The sequence below is a fragment of the Microcebus murinus genome, chromosome 26 (genome assembly GCF_040939455.1).
Source record: "Microcebus murinus isolate Inina chromosome 26, M.murinus_Inina_mat1.0, whole genome shotgun sequence".
Taxonomy (NCBI): Eukaryota; Metazoa; Chordata; class Mammalia; order Primates; family Cheirogaleidae; genus Microcebus; species Microcebus murinus.
In genome coordinates this window covers 16151211-16166801 of record NC_134129.1, presented here as the reverse complement: position 1 = coordinate 16166801, position 15591 = coordinate 16151211, and the positions used below count along the sequence as shown (strand labels likewise).

At 34.8% G+C, this 15591-nt stretch overlaps 1 protein-coding gene across 21 annotated transcripts in view; it reads left to right on the top strand.

The window, feature by feature from the left end:
* FIP1L1 (factor interacting with PAPOLA and CPSF1) overlaps positions 1 to 15591 on the top strand; it is a 71219-nt gene that overhangs the window by 54059 nt on the left and 1569 nt on the right. For 10 of the 21 annotated variants that reach the window (XM_075997772.1, XM_075997769.1, XM_075997787.1 and 7 more), the window contains 4 exons: positions 2793 to 2819; positions 4868 to 4922; positions 6246 to 6301; positions 10698 to 10911. In XM_075997772.1, coding sequence (XP_075853887.1) covers positions 2793 to 2819; positions 4868 to 4922; positions 6246 to 6301; positions 10698 to 10911 — 352 coding nt within the window. The remainder of the gene's footprint in view (positions 1 to 2792; positions 2820 to 4867; positions 4923 to 6245; positions 6302 to 10697; positions 10912 to 15591) is intronic. The other 11 variants (XM_075997790.1, XM_075997785.1, XM_075997776.1 and 8 more) reach the window with 2 other exon arrangements.

Genomic DNA, 15591 nt, shown 5'->3' with positions numbered 1-15591 from the left:
TTCCTTTGTTTGTTTCATAAAAATTTGGGATGAGATTGATTTCATCTGTATTGAGTTGCTCAGCAGTGAAATTTGGAGGGAAGTTTAGAATCTAATCTAGCAATTCTCATAGTGTGGTCCCAGGCCAGCAACATTATCTGTTGGAAAATTGGGAAGAGTACAAATTTTCTGGCTCCATTCCACATCTTCCGAATCAGAAATTCTAGGGGATAGGCCCAACAATCTGTGTTTTAACAGACTGTCCAGGTGATTCTGATGCATGCTCATTTTAATACCACTAATCTATTGAGTCTGTGAGAGCCTGAATGTTATTTTTTCAAACATATTTTTGTTGGCCAGTACTAGAAGTTTTACTATTGTTATGTATGGCTTTCCAGGAAAATATTTTTTTCTGTTCAATTTACAGATACAGGATAGGAAAGTAACACAATACGTGGCCTTGTATGTTTTAAGTTCATTGGCAAGGCTAGGCAGTGTGCGTGTTAGCCATGAAGGTGGAAGTGTTGAGTGGGGAAAGGGCAGGGATTTTTGAGACAAATCTTCTCTTCCCTTACACTGTTTCTCTTTTGTTAACACAAGTCAAATACTAAATAGTGATTTTTAGATGAGGATGATGTCCGCCTTACCTGATATCACATATTGAACTTTATTAATTGCCATTTGAAAATAACATTTGATTATTGTCAAAGAATCAGTTTTATAGTGTTTTATCAACTTTGTAGTCCTATTTCAGTGAACATTTACTCATAAAGATTTGCATTGAAATAATATCTTAGGTGAAATAGAGGTGTCACAGAAAGATCCCTCCCTAGTTCCCATGCCAACTTTCTGATATGTAGATAGTGATTTGAAAGACATGCTGTATATATAACATAGTTTTTCTTTGATTGTGTTAAAACCAGTTGAATGTTTTTATCTGTCCTATGATACTACTGTAGTAAAATTAACATTAAAGGCAGGCTGCAATTTTAATTACCATTGTAGCATACTTAGTAATTTGGTCATGTCTTTTATCTGTATGTTTTGTTGAAGTTTCACAACTTCACTGTTTTTGAGGACTAAATTTTGAAGGAGCTGACTAGTTTCGTAGTTTTTTTTTGCATGAATTGACGTTTTGGTAAGCTGCTGTAGTAAGCATTAGCTGAAATACATGCTGCTCACATGTTCATTTAGGTAAAGTTATTGGGCTTATAGTATGTAAAGTGAGTGGTTGATTTTGGTATAGTTCTTTATTTTATATACCTGAGAAAATAATCATGTATTTAAATATGGAAGCTAGATCAAATAGTAAAGTTCAATAGTCTTCTAAAAAAAATCTGTACTGTTCTAAAGAAAATTAGGTAATATATATTAAGAACATTTAATGCTCTGCTTTCCTTAATTTTCCCATTTAGTTTGGAGTCTGGAACTCTGCTAGCTTGTATTGTTTGCTGGATTCTTTTAGCTTAGTAAATTGAGAAGCAGCAAAATAACCTCAGCATGGGTAAGAATTGCTATTAACTGTGGGTTGGTGTGGTAGAATTGTTAGAGGCCTAATGATTTTTGAAACATGATGGTTACTTTACATATCTTTTTTAGTCTTGTTGGTTTTGTAAGTTTAGAATATCTTTTTATTGTATGTGTGGTTAAATCAGGTGCTTCAGTCTCTATTTTAAGGCCATTTCCTGCCTTAACATTTTTTTTAAATCTCTTATTCTGGTAAGACTTGTACATCACAACATTAAAAATTATTAGCAGATGTTTCCATTGACAAAACATTTGAAAGCGATTCTGTTTTCATTTTTTTTTTGTATGCATTTAGTTAATGAATTAGATTACTTTTTCCTCTTGGACTAATTTTGATGCAGTTTTTAAGATAGGATTTAGTAAATCATTCTGGCTGTGTTAAAGTTACTTATGGTGTAAAACTTTTTATGAACGAAGATATTTTAAATCTTTTTCTATTTTCCTACTTAGAAATGTCGTTTTTCTTAAACTGAAAGTAGTTACTATTTATTTGCATGCCACATAAATTGCCTTTCATGTATCTCTTAAATTTAAAATGCTGAATTTAATTTTAGTATTTAAATACATTTTACATTAGGATTCAAGGGCACATTTGGCCAGTGTAAATTGAGGATGTTTGTACATAGTTTATTTCTTAAAGGTTATAATGTATGCAGATAATGAGTGAGAATCACTCAAATTAATGTGCCCTGGGGGTGAATATTGTGAATTGACTCTACCCCCTTTTTCTCCTCCTACAAATCAAAGGAAATATTTATTAACTTTTCCTCACTTCTGCCAACAATAGTGCAAAAATCTGAGTCAACACTTGAATGTCCCACAATATACTGAGCTTTACAAAAGCAAATAACATCCATCATCATCTTGAGTTATTCTACACTACCTGCAGTGTTACAGAAAGAGCTCACGGATCAGTTTCCCTATTAAAATGTTAAAATAACAAGATCAGACGTAGATTATCAAATTTAGTTAGGGTTAATTTCATGGAGTTTGATGTTTGTGTATGCACAAGTGTGCTTTTTATCTGACGTCTAACTTCATTTGTGATTACAACTAGCGGGGGAAATGGTTGTTATCAAGTTGTGAGACTGGGTTTTCATCAGGGAAGTTGGATGTATACTTGAATTGTTGGTCCTCTGCAAGAAAACAGAATGCTTCTCTTGAGTGAATAAGCCAGGATAATGAGGCGAGGGGTTTTATCTCAAAGTTTGTTTTGGTGATGGCATAAATACATAACAGGTTCTGAAATCCAATTACTATATTAAATTTCATCACTTGTTTTTTAGGTATTCCAATAACTGTACCACCTCCAGGTAAAACTTTTTTTCATGTTTTCTCCATCATTGTTAATAAACATGAAATTTCAAGCTTATAGTTATAGGAGGGACAGTGTTGATGGCGGTTAGAATATGGAATAGGCTATTGGGATTTCAAGGTCCTATTTTCAGCTCTGCCTTTGCTTCATTCCAGTTTTGATTAAGATATTCAGTTTTCTTATACCTGTCTTACCCATTTCTGTAGAAATAGAGGTTCTGAGAAAATTCTCACCTTATCAATTTGTGAAGAAAACAGTATAGGATATAAAATAAAATTTTTATAAAAAATGTCTTTTCAGACCAATTAATTTTTTATATGATAAAGTGATTACAAGAAAGAGAAGGATACTTTATCTTGACTTTATTATGGTTTATGATTTTTTTTTTTACACCCTGCTGGTGTAGCTCAACATCATGAGAAAATATCTTCTGAGCCAGACAATAGTTAGATGGACTGACACTTAGGTGGTTGTTCTTAGAGTGGTGATTAATTGTTCATTATTGTAATGGCATGATTGATAGAAGTTTATATGTGGCCTAGTGTTGATTTTTTACATTTTGTCAGTTATTTGTTTTTATAGTGTAATAGCAAACCTGATAGCAAGTGTGTTTACTGAGTTTAGCGTTAAAAGCCAAGAAAGTATGTAGAGAATGAGAGGTGAATATGCTTGGAAGGGTGGGTCTAAATTCACAATGACCTTGATAATCAAACTGTGAAGTTTAGATACAGTAGGCTAGTATACATATTTAGATGTGGGATAGAGAGTCATTGATTGTGTGTGAATGGTTCTGAAAAAGACTTAGGAAAAGTCAAAGAAATTATTGGTGTGTCTTTTTAGTTTCAAAAGCAATGTGGTTGTGAGGCTGTATAAAATAGGACTGTGGGCTCTAATACTAACATGGTAATTGCTAAACTTTGTCCTTTTAGGATGTTTAATAGAGGAGTTAGATCCTAAAACTGGATACAGTGAAGAGCATGATAAACTTGAAATAGTTTTAAGCAGGGCTAAAAATCAATTTAGATGGACCTTTGAGAAGGGTTCAGAGAAGTGAGATTCATTTTTATTTGGAATACTAAACAGGTGGCTTAATGGAAGTGTTTTCAAATAACTAGAAGATAATAGAGAATCTGAGAGTGGAATACTTATTGTCCTCATTCAGGACAGTGTGCGAACTGTACTGTGAGAGACTAAATTATATAATTTAATGCATTTCCTAGTAGTGAGGGTTGTGAAAATTTGGAAGGAATTAGTATCATAAGGAATTGGTATCCTAAGTTGTGGAATCTTCAAGTCTTTTGTTGGGCTGCTTTATTGCCTGTATGAATTCAAAAGTGCAGAGTAGATTATCTGTTAAGCTCCCTTTTAGCCATATTATTCTGTGGTATTTCATTTAAGTATTGTGAATTATTGAGAATGCAGACCTCATTATATAAAGGTACAAATTATTTTCCTTTGAAACTAATCCAAAAACTACATTATGTGCCTTTCTTTGTAAAATAGTTCATTAGGGTTGTGCTATTTAAAATGTATTTCATGGTGGATATTCTCAGCCTTGAGCATTTATATATTCACTGGTAAGATTTTATTTATAAATTACACATTTTAAGGAAATTTCTATACATCTAAAACTCTCAAAATATTTTTTTGAAAGGTAAATGCTATTTTATTTGCTTTTCTTCTAAAATACTCTAAGTATAATATATCTGGTGGCAATACTACTACTGTTTTATGTATGGAAAAGGTAAGGCATTGAGATGAACTTTCTCATACTCACAAAATGGGCTGTGTGTGGTGCTGAAAATAAGACCGGGTGTCCTGACTCTTCAGTTTGTGATGTGTGTTAGACCAGACTGTTTGTTTAAAGTTTTATTGCTCCAAAAATCTGTTTATAAGTTTGAGCTCCATTTTTTTCTGTTCATTATAACATAGAGAAACACATTCACATCCCCACAGAAATGTAGTGATACGCAGCAACTTTGTTTCGCTCTTGACATGAAGTGTACATTCTGTTAACGCTCTCTATCTTATGGTTGAATGTTGCAGGTTTTCCTCCTCCTCCAGGCGCTCCACCTCCGTCTCTTATACCAACTATAGAAAGGTAAATCAGCATAGATAGTGTGAACTTTTGATCGTTGCTAGTCTTTTGGCAGAAGAGTCACACACACATCTTGGTAATGTTTTCAAAGATTTAATTTTATAAACATAGCACCTGCCTTTTAATTCATAAAGTTAGATCTATGTTAGTTGATTTTATATAACCAGGGGTCCTCAAACTTTTTAAACAGGGGTTGGAGGGCTGTTGGAGAGTGTGGCCGCACGTTCCACGCATGCGCACTGTGGGCCCGGGACAAGTCGGCTGCTAAGCAGGGGACAGGCAAAAACACCCGGCGGGCCGTAGTTTGAGGACCCCTGAAAGCGGTTGGACCTATAGTCTGATAACAAAACAGAGCGAAGAAAACTAAATCATCATATTTTTAAATAGTATCTTGTTTTGATTCATGGCACACTGATTAAAGAAACCCCTAGACTGTTAAAAACTTGGCTGCAGTCAGTTTTGTGGAAAATACAAACATAAATTACTAGAAATCATGAATAATACATGTCTCTTTCGGGATTAGGGAAGGACAACTATTACTGGACCATAGTAAAGAAAAGCTCTCTCATTCCTTGACAGCCTGCTGCATTGCAGCTTCCGCAGAGAAGGATTGGTGGGTCCATTCTGTGTGGCAGTAGCCTTATTTTTATCCCCTGTATTTATGGTTTATGGTAGCTAGAATGCTGTGCTAAAGAATATTTCCCTCCTGGGTGGCAATGTGGTGCTTAACAGCGTAGGCTTTGGAATCACACAGTATTGCTAGACAGGCTTCACAAACCTTTGAGACTCAGTTTCCTTTTTTACCAAAGGGATTGGTAGAGCCATGAAGATTTAAAAAGCTAGTGAATATAAAGCATCAGTATAATTTTTGGCAGATAGAAATCACTAAAAAGAGCTATTGTTAAGTCCCTGTTAAACATTCTTGTTTTCTCAATCAAAGATCTTAAAAATTGTTATTTGTTGATCCTGTCATTGGGGCTGAATTACTTATTTATAACTATTAAACTAATTTTTTAGGACTGAATTTGAAATCTCAGATATTTTGTTAGCTTAAATGTTTCTATTATTTCACTTGTGAAGCAAGCTGAATTGATTGGATTATTTGTGTTAATTAGCACTATCAAGTTCTATTTTTTGTGTAAAATTAGGTGTTAGATTTAACGTTTTTGAAGTTTAAAAGCCTATGTTTTAGTATTAAAAAATTAAACTATGAATCATCAATCATGGTGGTTGAATTTTGCCTTCATGTTTTTTCATTTGTACCAAACTATTAAAATTCAGAATTTATTTGCAGCAAACATAAAAATACATTTTTTCCCTCAACAGTGGACATTCCTCTGGTTATGATAGTCGTTCTGCACGTGCATTTCCATATAGCAATGGTAAGTATTGTTATGAGTTGCCTAGATTCAATTTGAGTCAGTAAAGTACTTAAATATTTTTAAAGCAATAAAAACATGCTTTCATGCTTGAAAATAACATCTTATAGAGCAATTTAAAAATATTAACTAAAGCAATAACTGGGTCTGCATATCTACAAGTTTACTTAACAAAATAATTTTCAAGTATTTATCAGTTATACTTTTAAAAATTAATAAATGATGACACAACAGGGATATTTATACCTTGCCTTTTTCTAAAAGAATTTGTCACTGGTTTGTCTTTATTGTTCGTAATATTTCTGTTTCTTGACTTGAGGCATCCAACTAACCTTCTTCTCATCGTTCTCCATCGCTGGTTTAATTTTTCTTCTAAATCATTTGTAGGTCCTCTTTTGAGTTCACTCTTGACAACTTTATTCCAAGGGCTTCTGATACCGCTTAGATATCTTGATCATCGTGCATTCATCTATTTTTAAAATGATTTGCATTGTACTAAGTTTTAGGGGTACGCTAAGCTGTATATGGTGTTTGCCCTCATCAGATTTATAGGCTCGTGGGGAAATAGCCAGGTGACAGGAGAAGAGGGTGTCATGGTAGCACAGAGGAGTGGTTTTCTACTTCCGAGGGGTGGAGCAGTAGATGTTGACTTCCAAGCTATTCCGAGAGGGAGAACACGGAAGGCTTTATGAACTGAAAGAAGTGAAGCGTGGCCGGAGTGTAGAGAGCATATATATGGTCAAGCAGGGCATCGCAGCCATGCTGTGGATGTGGACTTTATTCAGGGGGCTGTGAGGAGCCAGTTATTTTTATGTGAAATTGCTATTTAACATTTTAAAAATTTCCCTTCTGGCTACTTACTGTGAGGAAATTGTTGATTTGCAGGATAAGTAGCAAGGTTAGGATGGACCCCCATCACAAAAGGCAGATTAACAAGAGAAAAATAAGCTTATTAACTTGTATACCTCGTCTATACAGGGAAATAGCTTGGCAGATGAGTAGTTCTCAGAGGTGGCTTAGAAGTCTGGTGCATATAGCATCTCCAGCAGAGAATAGCAAATATGTAGAGAAGTGACAAGATAAAAGAAAAGGACTTTGAATCTCTAGCCCTGGTCAATTGTGGAAAAGCAAGATACATGTATATGTGGAGAGAGAGAACAAACATCAAGGCTAGTTAGGTTTGTCATGTCGTTTCGTCTCCAGGCTCCTGAGGGCCTAAAGTAATTTTCAGTGATCAACTTTTGTCCTTTCTGGTAGAAAGGAGAGCAGGGACACCTTTACCTTTGTAGATTTATGTCCTGCTTTTAGGCAGCATTTCGGAGGGAGGGGGCCAGAGAGCTTTTCTTACGTCTGATTCTCAGCTGCCTTCAGCTCAGAGTATCCCTTATGTTAACGAGGCGTGTTTGGGGATGGCGTGTTCTGGTATCCTACAGAAGTAATCCAGAGGAAGAATTAGGATGTACTTCCTAATATACTGTCCATATACTCAGTACCATTGAGGATGGAAAAAATTGAATGGACTCCAGAGATATTTATGTGGTAGAATCTGTAAGTCTTGGTGGTAGATCAGAAATATTAATAGGTAGTATATACTTCCATTTTTTTTCTGTTCATTATAACAGAGAAGCACATTCATACCCCACAGAAATTGTAGGGTTTTGATAGAACCTTACATCAGATTGAGGAAATTCCCTTCCTCTCCTAATTTTCCAAGGGCTTTTAAACTATGAATGGATACAGAGTTTTATCAGATGCTTTCTGAGATGATCATAATTTTTCTTTTCTAATCTGCTAATGTGGCACGTTATAATTTGTTTTAATAAACACTAATTGTTTGCTAATATTTATTTAGGATTTTGACATCTAAGTTTGTATGTAAGATTGGCCTGTGATTTCTCCTTATTGTACTGTCCTTACCTGGTTTTGGTATAGAGGCTTTACCATGGGATAAGTTAGGGAGTAGTCTCTTTTTTTTCCTGTTTTTCTGGAAGTTTGTGTATTATAATACCAGAATGGTCTATATGTTATAAATTAGTAAAACCCACCTGTAAAAGGCATCTGGCTTTGTAGGAAGGTTTTAAAATACTGATTTAATGTCTTTAATAGTTAGGAGAGTATTCAAGATTTATTTTCTTTTTGAATCAGTTTTGTTGGTAAGTTTTTGGGTTTGGGTTTTTTGTTTTTTTTTTAAGGAATTCATTTCAGTTACGTTTTTAAGTGCATTGGTATAAAGTATATAATATTCTATTTATTGTTTAATCTCTGCAGTGTCAGTAGTTGTGATCCCTTTTTGGTTCTGATAATGTTTATGTATTGTGTTTTTCTTAATCTTGTCAGAACCTTGTCATGTTTTGTCTAATCTTCAAAAACCAACTTTCAGCCTTTTCCTATTATATGGCAGTTTTCAGTTTCCTTTTTTTTTTTTGAGACAGAGTCTCCTTTGTTGCCTAGGCTAGAGTGAGTGCCGTGGTGTCAGACTAGCTCACAGCAACCTCAATCTCCTGGGCTCAAGCAATCCTCCTGCCTCAGCCTCCCGAGTAGCTGGGACTACAGGCATGCGCCACCATGCCCGGCTAATTTTTTCTATATATATTAGTTGGCCAATTAATTTCTTTCTATTTATAGTAGAGACGGGGTCTCGCTCTTGCTCAGGCTGGTTTTGAACTCCTGACCTTGAGCAATCCGCCCGCCTCAGCCTCCCAGAGAGCTAGGATTACAGGCGTGAGCCACCGCGCCCAGCCTGTTTTCTACTCTTTTATTATCTTTTTTGTTGGATTGCTCTGTTCTTTTTCTAAGTTCTTTAATTGGAAAATTAGCTCATTATTTTCAGTCTTTTCTGATACAGTGTTTTAAGACTAAATTTCCCTCCAGAACAATTTGCATCCCTAAACTTATGATATGTCATGTTTTTATCTATGTTTAGTTTCTGATGGTTTAAATGGATTTTTTTGACCCATTGAGTTATCAGAAATATGTTTTTAGTTTGAAATGGATGAGGATTATTTTCTCATACCTTTTAAATTTGACTTCTAACTTAAATTGCATGGTGGTCAGAGAACATGATGTCTGTTATATTCATCCTTTGGAAGTATTTGTATATTTTAATAAATGTTTCGTATGTTTCTGTGTCATGGGCAGTATTGTATAGTACATCCATTAAATCAACTTTGTTAACAGTATGTTGCACAGATCTTCCTATCTGTATTCATTTTTTTATCTGTTTAATCTGCCGGTAATTGAGAGAAGTGTGTTCATCCCCCATGATCATGGTAGATTTTCATATTTTTACCTTTATTTCTATTAGATTTTTTTTTTTTCTTTTTTTAAACCCAAAGCCAGCAGATATTTCTATTAGATTTTACTCTTTAAGAATTAACACAATATTGTTAACTACCTGGAAGTTTAAATTTGTTCTCTCTTCTTGGTGAATTGCATTATCCATATTCATGTAGTCATCCTTTCTTTCCTAGGTAATGCTTTTTATGTAAGTCTGTTCTGTCTTTAATATAGCTATTTATGTTTGAACTGGAGGTTGTTAGTATTTTCTATTTTTTTCCCTTCCATCCTTTCTAACCTTTCTGTGTGTTTTTGTCTTTTGTATTTAGAATATAGTTAGGTGTTTAAAAAGTACAAATCAGTATGTGTCTTAACTGATAAATTCAATCCATTTTTATTGAGATAATTGAGCTATTTGAACTTAACTCCCCACCCTTTTTTTTTTCTTTTTTTTTTTTTCCGTATGACATAAGCAGGAATCCCACCCTTTTTAATAAGTCTTTTTGAATTGACTAAGCTTTTGGTTGATTTTTAATTTTATTTTTCTATATATTGTTTTGAAAGTATAAATTTTATTTTTTTAGTAGTTACTCTTTATTGGATAATATATTTTGAGTTTGCATATATAATTACAATTTACTTGTTCAGCCATTCTCATCAGAGATCTTCTTTCTAGAGTAAATTTTCTTTTTCTCTAAGGATATCTGATAGAAGTACTTTTGATAAAGTCTATTGGTTATAAGTTTTGTTCATTTTTCGTGAATGCCATTGCTTTATTCCTAAAATGTGGTCTTGTTAAGTACTTCTATCTAGATTGATAGTTATTTTCTCTCAACACTTTGAAGATGTCCCAATGTATTCTGGTTCCCATTTTTAATATATGGAAGTTTATATTCAGTCTAATCCTGTTCACCTTGCATAATGGAGAGTCTTCCTTATATGTTAAGTCTTTCAAGATTTGTTCCTGGATCTTCCTCCAGTACTATGGATATTCACAATATATTTTCTTTCCTATTTATAAAGTAAATTTCTGTTAGGATCTAATGATACGTTTTTGGCGGAGGTTTTTGTCATTTTAAGTACCATAACCCTTTGTTTTTAATTATTATGTCTTTTTCTTTAGTTGCCTTTCCCCATCTTCCTGGTTCTGCTCCTTCATGGCCTAGTCTTGTGGACACCAGCAAGCAGTGGGACTATTATGCAAGAAGAGAGAAAGATCGAGATAGGGAAAGAGACAGAGACAGAGAACGAGATCGTGATCGGGACAGAGAAAGAGAACGCACCAGAGAGAGAGAGCGGGAGCGTGACCACAGTCCTACGCCAAGCGTTTTTAACAGGTTGGTTGGGTGTGCAGGAGTTTGTGCACATGTATTTTATATACACTTCTGAATTTATATTTGATGTGAGGAAGTGAATTCTAATCAGTTGGAAAAGATGCTTAGAGAATATTAAGGAAATGTATTTTAAAATCATTAAAAATTAGAGGCATCCTGTTACCTAAAACAGCAGTCTTCACATGTTTGTTCACCTATGCCTTAAAAAAATGTTTGAACTCCCTCACATCTGTTTATTTTGCCATCTAAAGCTTTTTTAATCTTAAGTTTAAATAGTTGACTAGCGAGATAATTTCTAGTGTATTATAAATATTAATATTTTAAAATAAAATGTCATCATTGGTTTAAATATATCCAATGAATTAAAAATATTGTAGTGATTTGCCAAACACCATCATCCACTTTTTAAAAAATACATAAATAGGCTGTCTTTAACAGTTGAAAAATTTTCATTTCTTTTTGTGCTTGAATTCTTTCTTCTGTACTACTTCCCCTAAAGAGTTTTATTCTAAATGTAAACATTTGGAAATCTTTTTGGGGTTTTTTTGTTTTTTAGGAGAAGGAAAGAGAAGTTTATTAATAATTTGCTGACAAAATTGGGTTTTGAAATCTTAAAAAATTTTTAGATTGATTTTTCTTTCTTACAGCACATCTATGTAAATTTAAATGTTTAAAAAAATTTGTTTTATGGCCGGGCGCGGTGGCTCACGCTTGTAATCCTAGCACTCTGGGAGGCCGAGGCGGGCGGATTGCTCAAGGTCAGGAGTTCAAAACCAGCCTGAGCGAGACCCCGTCTCTACTATAAAAATAGAAAGAAATTAATTGGCCAACTAATATATATATATAAAAAATTAGCCGGGCATGGTGGCTCGTGCCTGTAGTCCCAGCAACTCGGGAGGCTGAGACAGCAGGATTGCTTGAGCCCAGGAGATTGAGGTTGCTGTGAGCTAGGCTGACGCCATGGCACTCACTCTAGCCTAGGCAAGAAAGCGAGACTCTGTCTCAAAAAAAAAAAAAAAATTTGTTTTATGATCATACATCTCTGAAGTGATCATTTATGTTTATATGCAGTCATGCACCAGACGGGGTCCACAGATATGACGGTGGTCTCATAAGATGATACTATGTTTTTACTGTCTCTTTTCTGCATTTAGATATGTGTAGGTACACAAATACCTTATATTGCAATTGTAATTTTGTTAAATTACGATTACTGAATGCTGCCTACAGTAGTCAGGACAATAACATGCTGTATAGGTTTAAAGCCTAGGAGCAATAGGCTATGCCATATACCTAGGTGTGTAGTAGGCTGTATGATCTAGGTTTGTGGAAGTACGCTCTATCATGTTTGCACAACAATGAAATTGCCTAATGATGCATTTCTCAGAATGTACCCCTGTTAAGGGATGCATGACTGTATAAATATACATGTATTGATGAATGGATATTAATTACTCTTGTTAGGAAAAAACAAGATTTGCCCTGAAAACATAAATATTCAGGAAACCATCCTATAAACAGATGTGCTGTCATCCAGCCTTTGTTGTTCCATTAATAGGGCACAGGCAGAGTAGATTGAGCATAATTCCTAGGATTTTTGGAATGGTAAATGAGCACGAACTTTTGGAAGACTCCTCATATTGTCAAGCTATGACTGGTTGGCATCTTAGAACTTTACCAAAAAAGAAAGCACAAGAAGGAACTGAAAAGGCTTTATTAATCTCTTTTCCTTCCTTTAGCTCCTCATATGACTTATACATTGCAGTAACTTAATAAAAATTTACTGGCCAAATAAGTAAACAACAGTACGCTACGTGTGTGCATGTGCAGGTGTGTATGCACCACAGTGGGACAGGTGCTGGTGACTTTAGCCACTTTAAGTGCATGACTAAGTTCAAGGGCATGCCTTTCAGAAATTTGAATTATTTCTAATGTGTTGAAAATGAGTGTATTTGAGATAGCACTTTTATCTCTAGAATGCACATCTTCATAAGTAAGGAACTTAATGCAAAACTTGATAGGAAAGAAGAGTAAAATAAATTGCTTTGCTATAACTCATAAGTTTTCTTTGCTTAAATAATATTGTTCATTGAAGATTTGAGACTAAATTCTGATTGTTCTATTTCAAATACATGTACAGAAGTTACTGAAATTTTATTGAAACTTAAAAGCATTGATGGTGAAACCATGTTTGAGTTTCAGGTTGCTCAGCTGTAGGTGGTTAGGAGTCAATGTTTACCTAAATTTGACTAAAAGTCTCAGGCCAGAGAGACCAAGGGTGGTGGAATTTTGTGTTGTTCTGAATTATCTGGGTAAAAAATTATACTCTGGAAAATCCAAGTGAAGTGTAAGTAAAGGCCAGTTGCTTCTGAAGACTGACATTTTACCAATATAGCATGTAGTATGTGTTGTGTTAACAAATTACAGGGCCATTGTTTTGAAAATTACAGACTAGCTTCAACATCTGTTTTTTAGGCAGCTTAATTGTGAACCAGAAAGAAGGCTGGTCATTCTGGGATGTTTGAAATGAGCTCTAATGATTTCCAGGCCCAAGGAAATGTTTGTGCTACAGCCAGTTATCAGAAAAGGGGACGGGTCTTTACATTTTCGGTGTAGGCTTAAATCTTCCACCATCTGTTGTAAGGTTCCCAGCATATGGCTGCCTTCAGAACCTAAAGGCCCCACAGCTAACAAAACTTGATTTTAGGGTAAGAGGGAAAAGAGAGGGTTACAAATGACAAATTATGAGATAAATTAGCCTTAGTTATTTTTATTTAAATCTTGGAGTCATTACAAAGAGAACCTTATTTTTTGAGAGGAGTTAATGATAATCATTTGTTCTGGTGCTAGTTTCTTCTACTTCAGGCACAGTAATTATTATAGGGTTAATGACCTTTACCAAAACAGTTCTGCTTCTGAAGAATTAAGCATTAAATTCATGGAAAACTGCCACTGATTGAGTACCTACATTTTATAAAAATTGTCAATTCTGTAAAAACCTTGAAAAGATTTCTGCCAACAAACAGATGACAAAACTGAGGTTTAGAGAGGTTACTCACTGTTTTAGTAAGTGGCAGAATGAGGATGTGACCCAGGTATACCGTACCTGCCTTCTTCCCACCTCTCTCCACCACACCTTGCCTTTCAGGCGCCAGGCCTCTGCCCGTCCAATACAAAGTTCATGTGCAGGGTTAGGAAGAACAGTATGTGTATACATGTACACAGAAATGCGTAAATGTGTATATATTTTTTAATTGAACGTTAAAAATTTAACAGAAAAAACTGATTTGGCATTCGACGTAGCATTACTGAATCATTACTTTTGCTAGGAGAGCATGAGCTGACTCGTTTCGATATGGGTTTTAGTTTACAAATAATTTATATTGAATGTATTTTTATAAACTTCTAAAAGATAGTTTTATTCTATGAAAGAATTTGCTGATGTTAAATTGTAGAGTTAATTTCTATGATAAAAAGTCTCTTATTTTTTCTGCCTTTTTTGTTTAAGTATTAAAAGAAAGAAGAAGAAAGGTCTAGGGAGATGCAGACAGTCCCAGTTTCACCAGTCTGTGTCCTAATAATTCTATATCAGAAAATGGAGATGTAGCTAACATATAGGCATTTGAAGTCGTTAGCCACATGTGACCCCCCTATAGACACAGATATGTTGCAAAGTAATTAGGATGTCAGAATGCAAGTATGTCCAGTCTCTGTGCATTTTGTAGAGATTGCTTTGATGTCAGTTTTTCATGTCGATACCTATTTGATGAATGTATTTTTTCTGTATATATACCAAAGGTTTAAGAACCTTTGTTTTTTACCTTGTAGCCATTTATTTTTATTTTATTTTTTTTGAGACAGAGTCTCGCTTTGTTGCCCAGGTTAGAGTGAGTGCTGTGGCATCAGCCTAGCTCACAGCAACCTCAAACAATCCTCCTGCCTCAGCCTCCTGAGTAGCTGGGACTACAGGCATGTGCCATCATGCCCGGCTGATTTTTTCTATATATATATATATATATATATATTAGTTGTGTCCAATTAATTTCTTTCTATTTTTAGTAGAGACGGGGTCTCGCTCTTGCTCAGGCTGGTTTCCAACTCCTGACCTTGAGTGATCCTCCTGCCTCAGCCTCCCAGAGTGCTAGGATTACAGGTGTGAGCCACCGCACCCGGCCTATTTTTAGAATCTTAACTGTGTCTGAAGTTTTCCAAATAATATAAGAATATCGGTTAGAAATGTCAGCCAGGTGAGGTGGTTCAACCAAGGCAGGAGGACCACTTGAGCCCAGGAGTTCTAGACTAGCCTGGGCAATATAGCAAGACCATCTCTACAAAAAACACAAAATTATGAGAGATTTTGACTTACTAAAATTAGCTGGCATGTACTTGTGATCCCGGGTATTCAGGAGGCAAAGGTTGAAAGGATCACTTGAGTCCAGGAGTTTGCAGCTTCAGTGAGCTATGATTAGACTACTGTATTCCAGCCTGGGTGATGATGGAGTAAGACCCTGTCTCTAAAAATCTGAGATACACAAAAATATGCCTTAATTCTAAAAGTAGCAAAAAAAAAAAAAAAAAAGGCTGCTTATTAAAATCAGTTGCAGATCCCACTTTTTCAAGAAATAAAAAACCAAAGCATTGTTATACAAAATCTTGGATTACCCTATAAATTGATCATTTAAC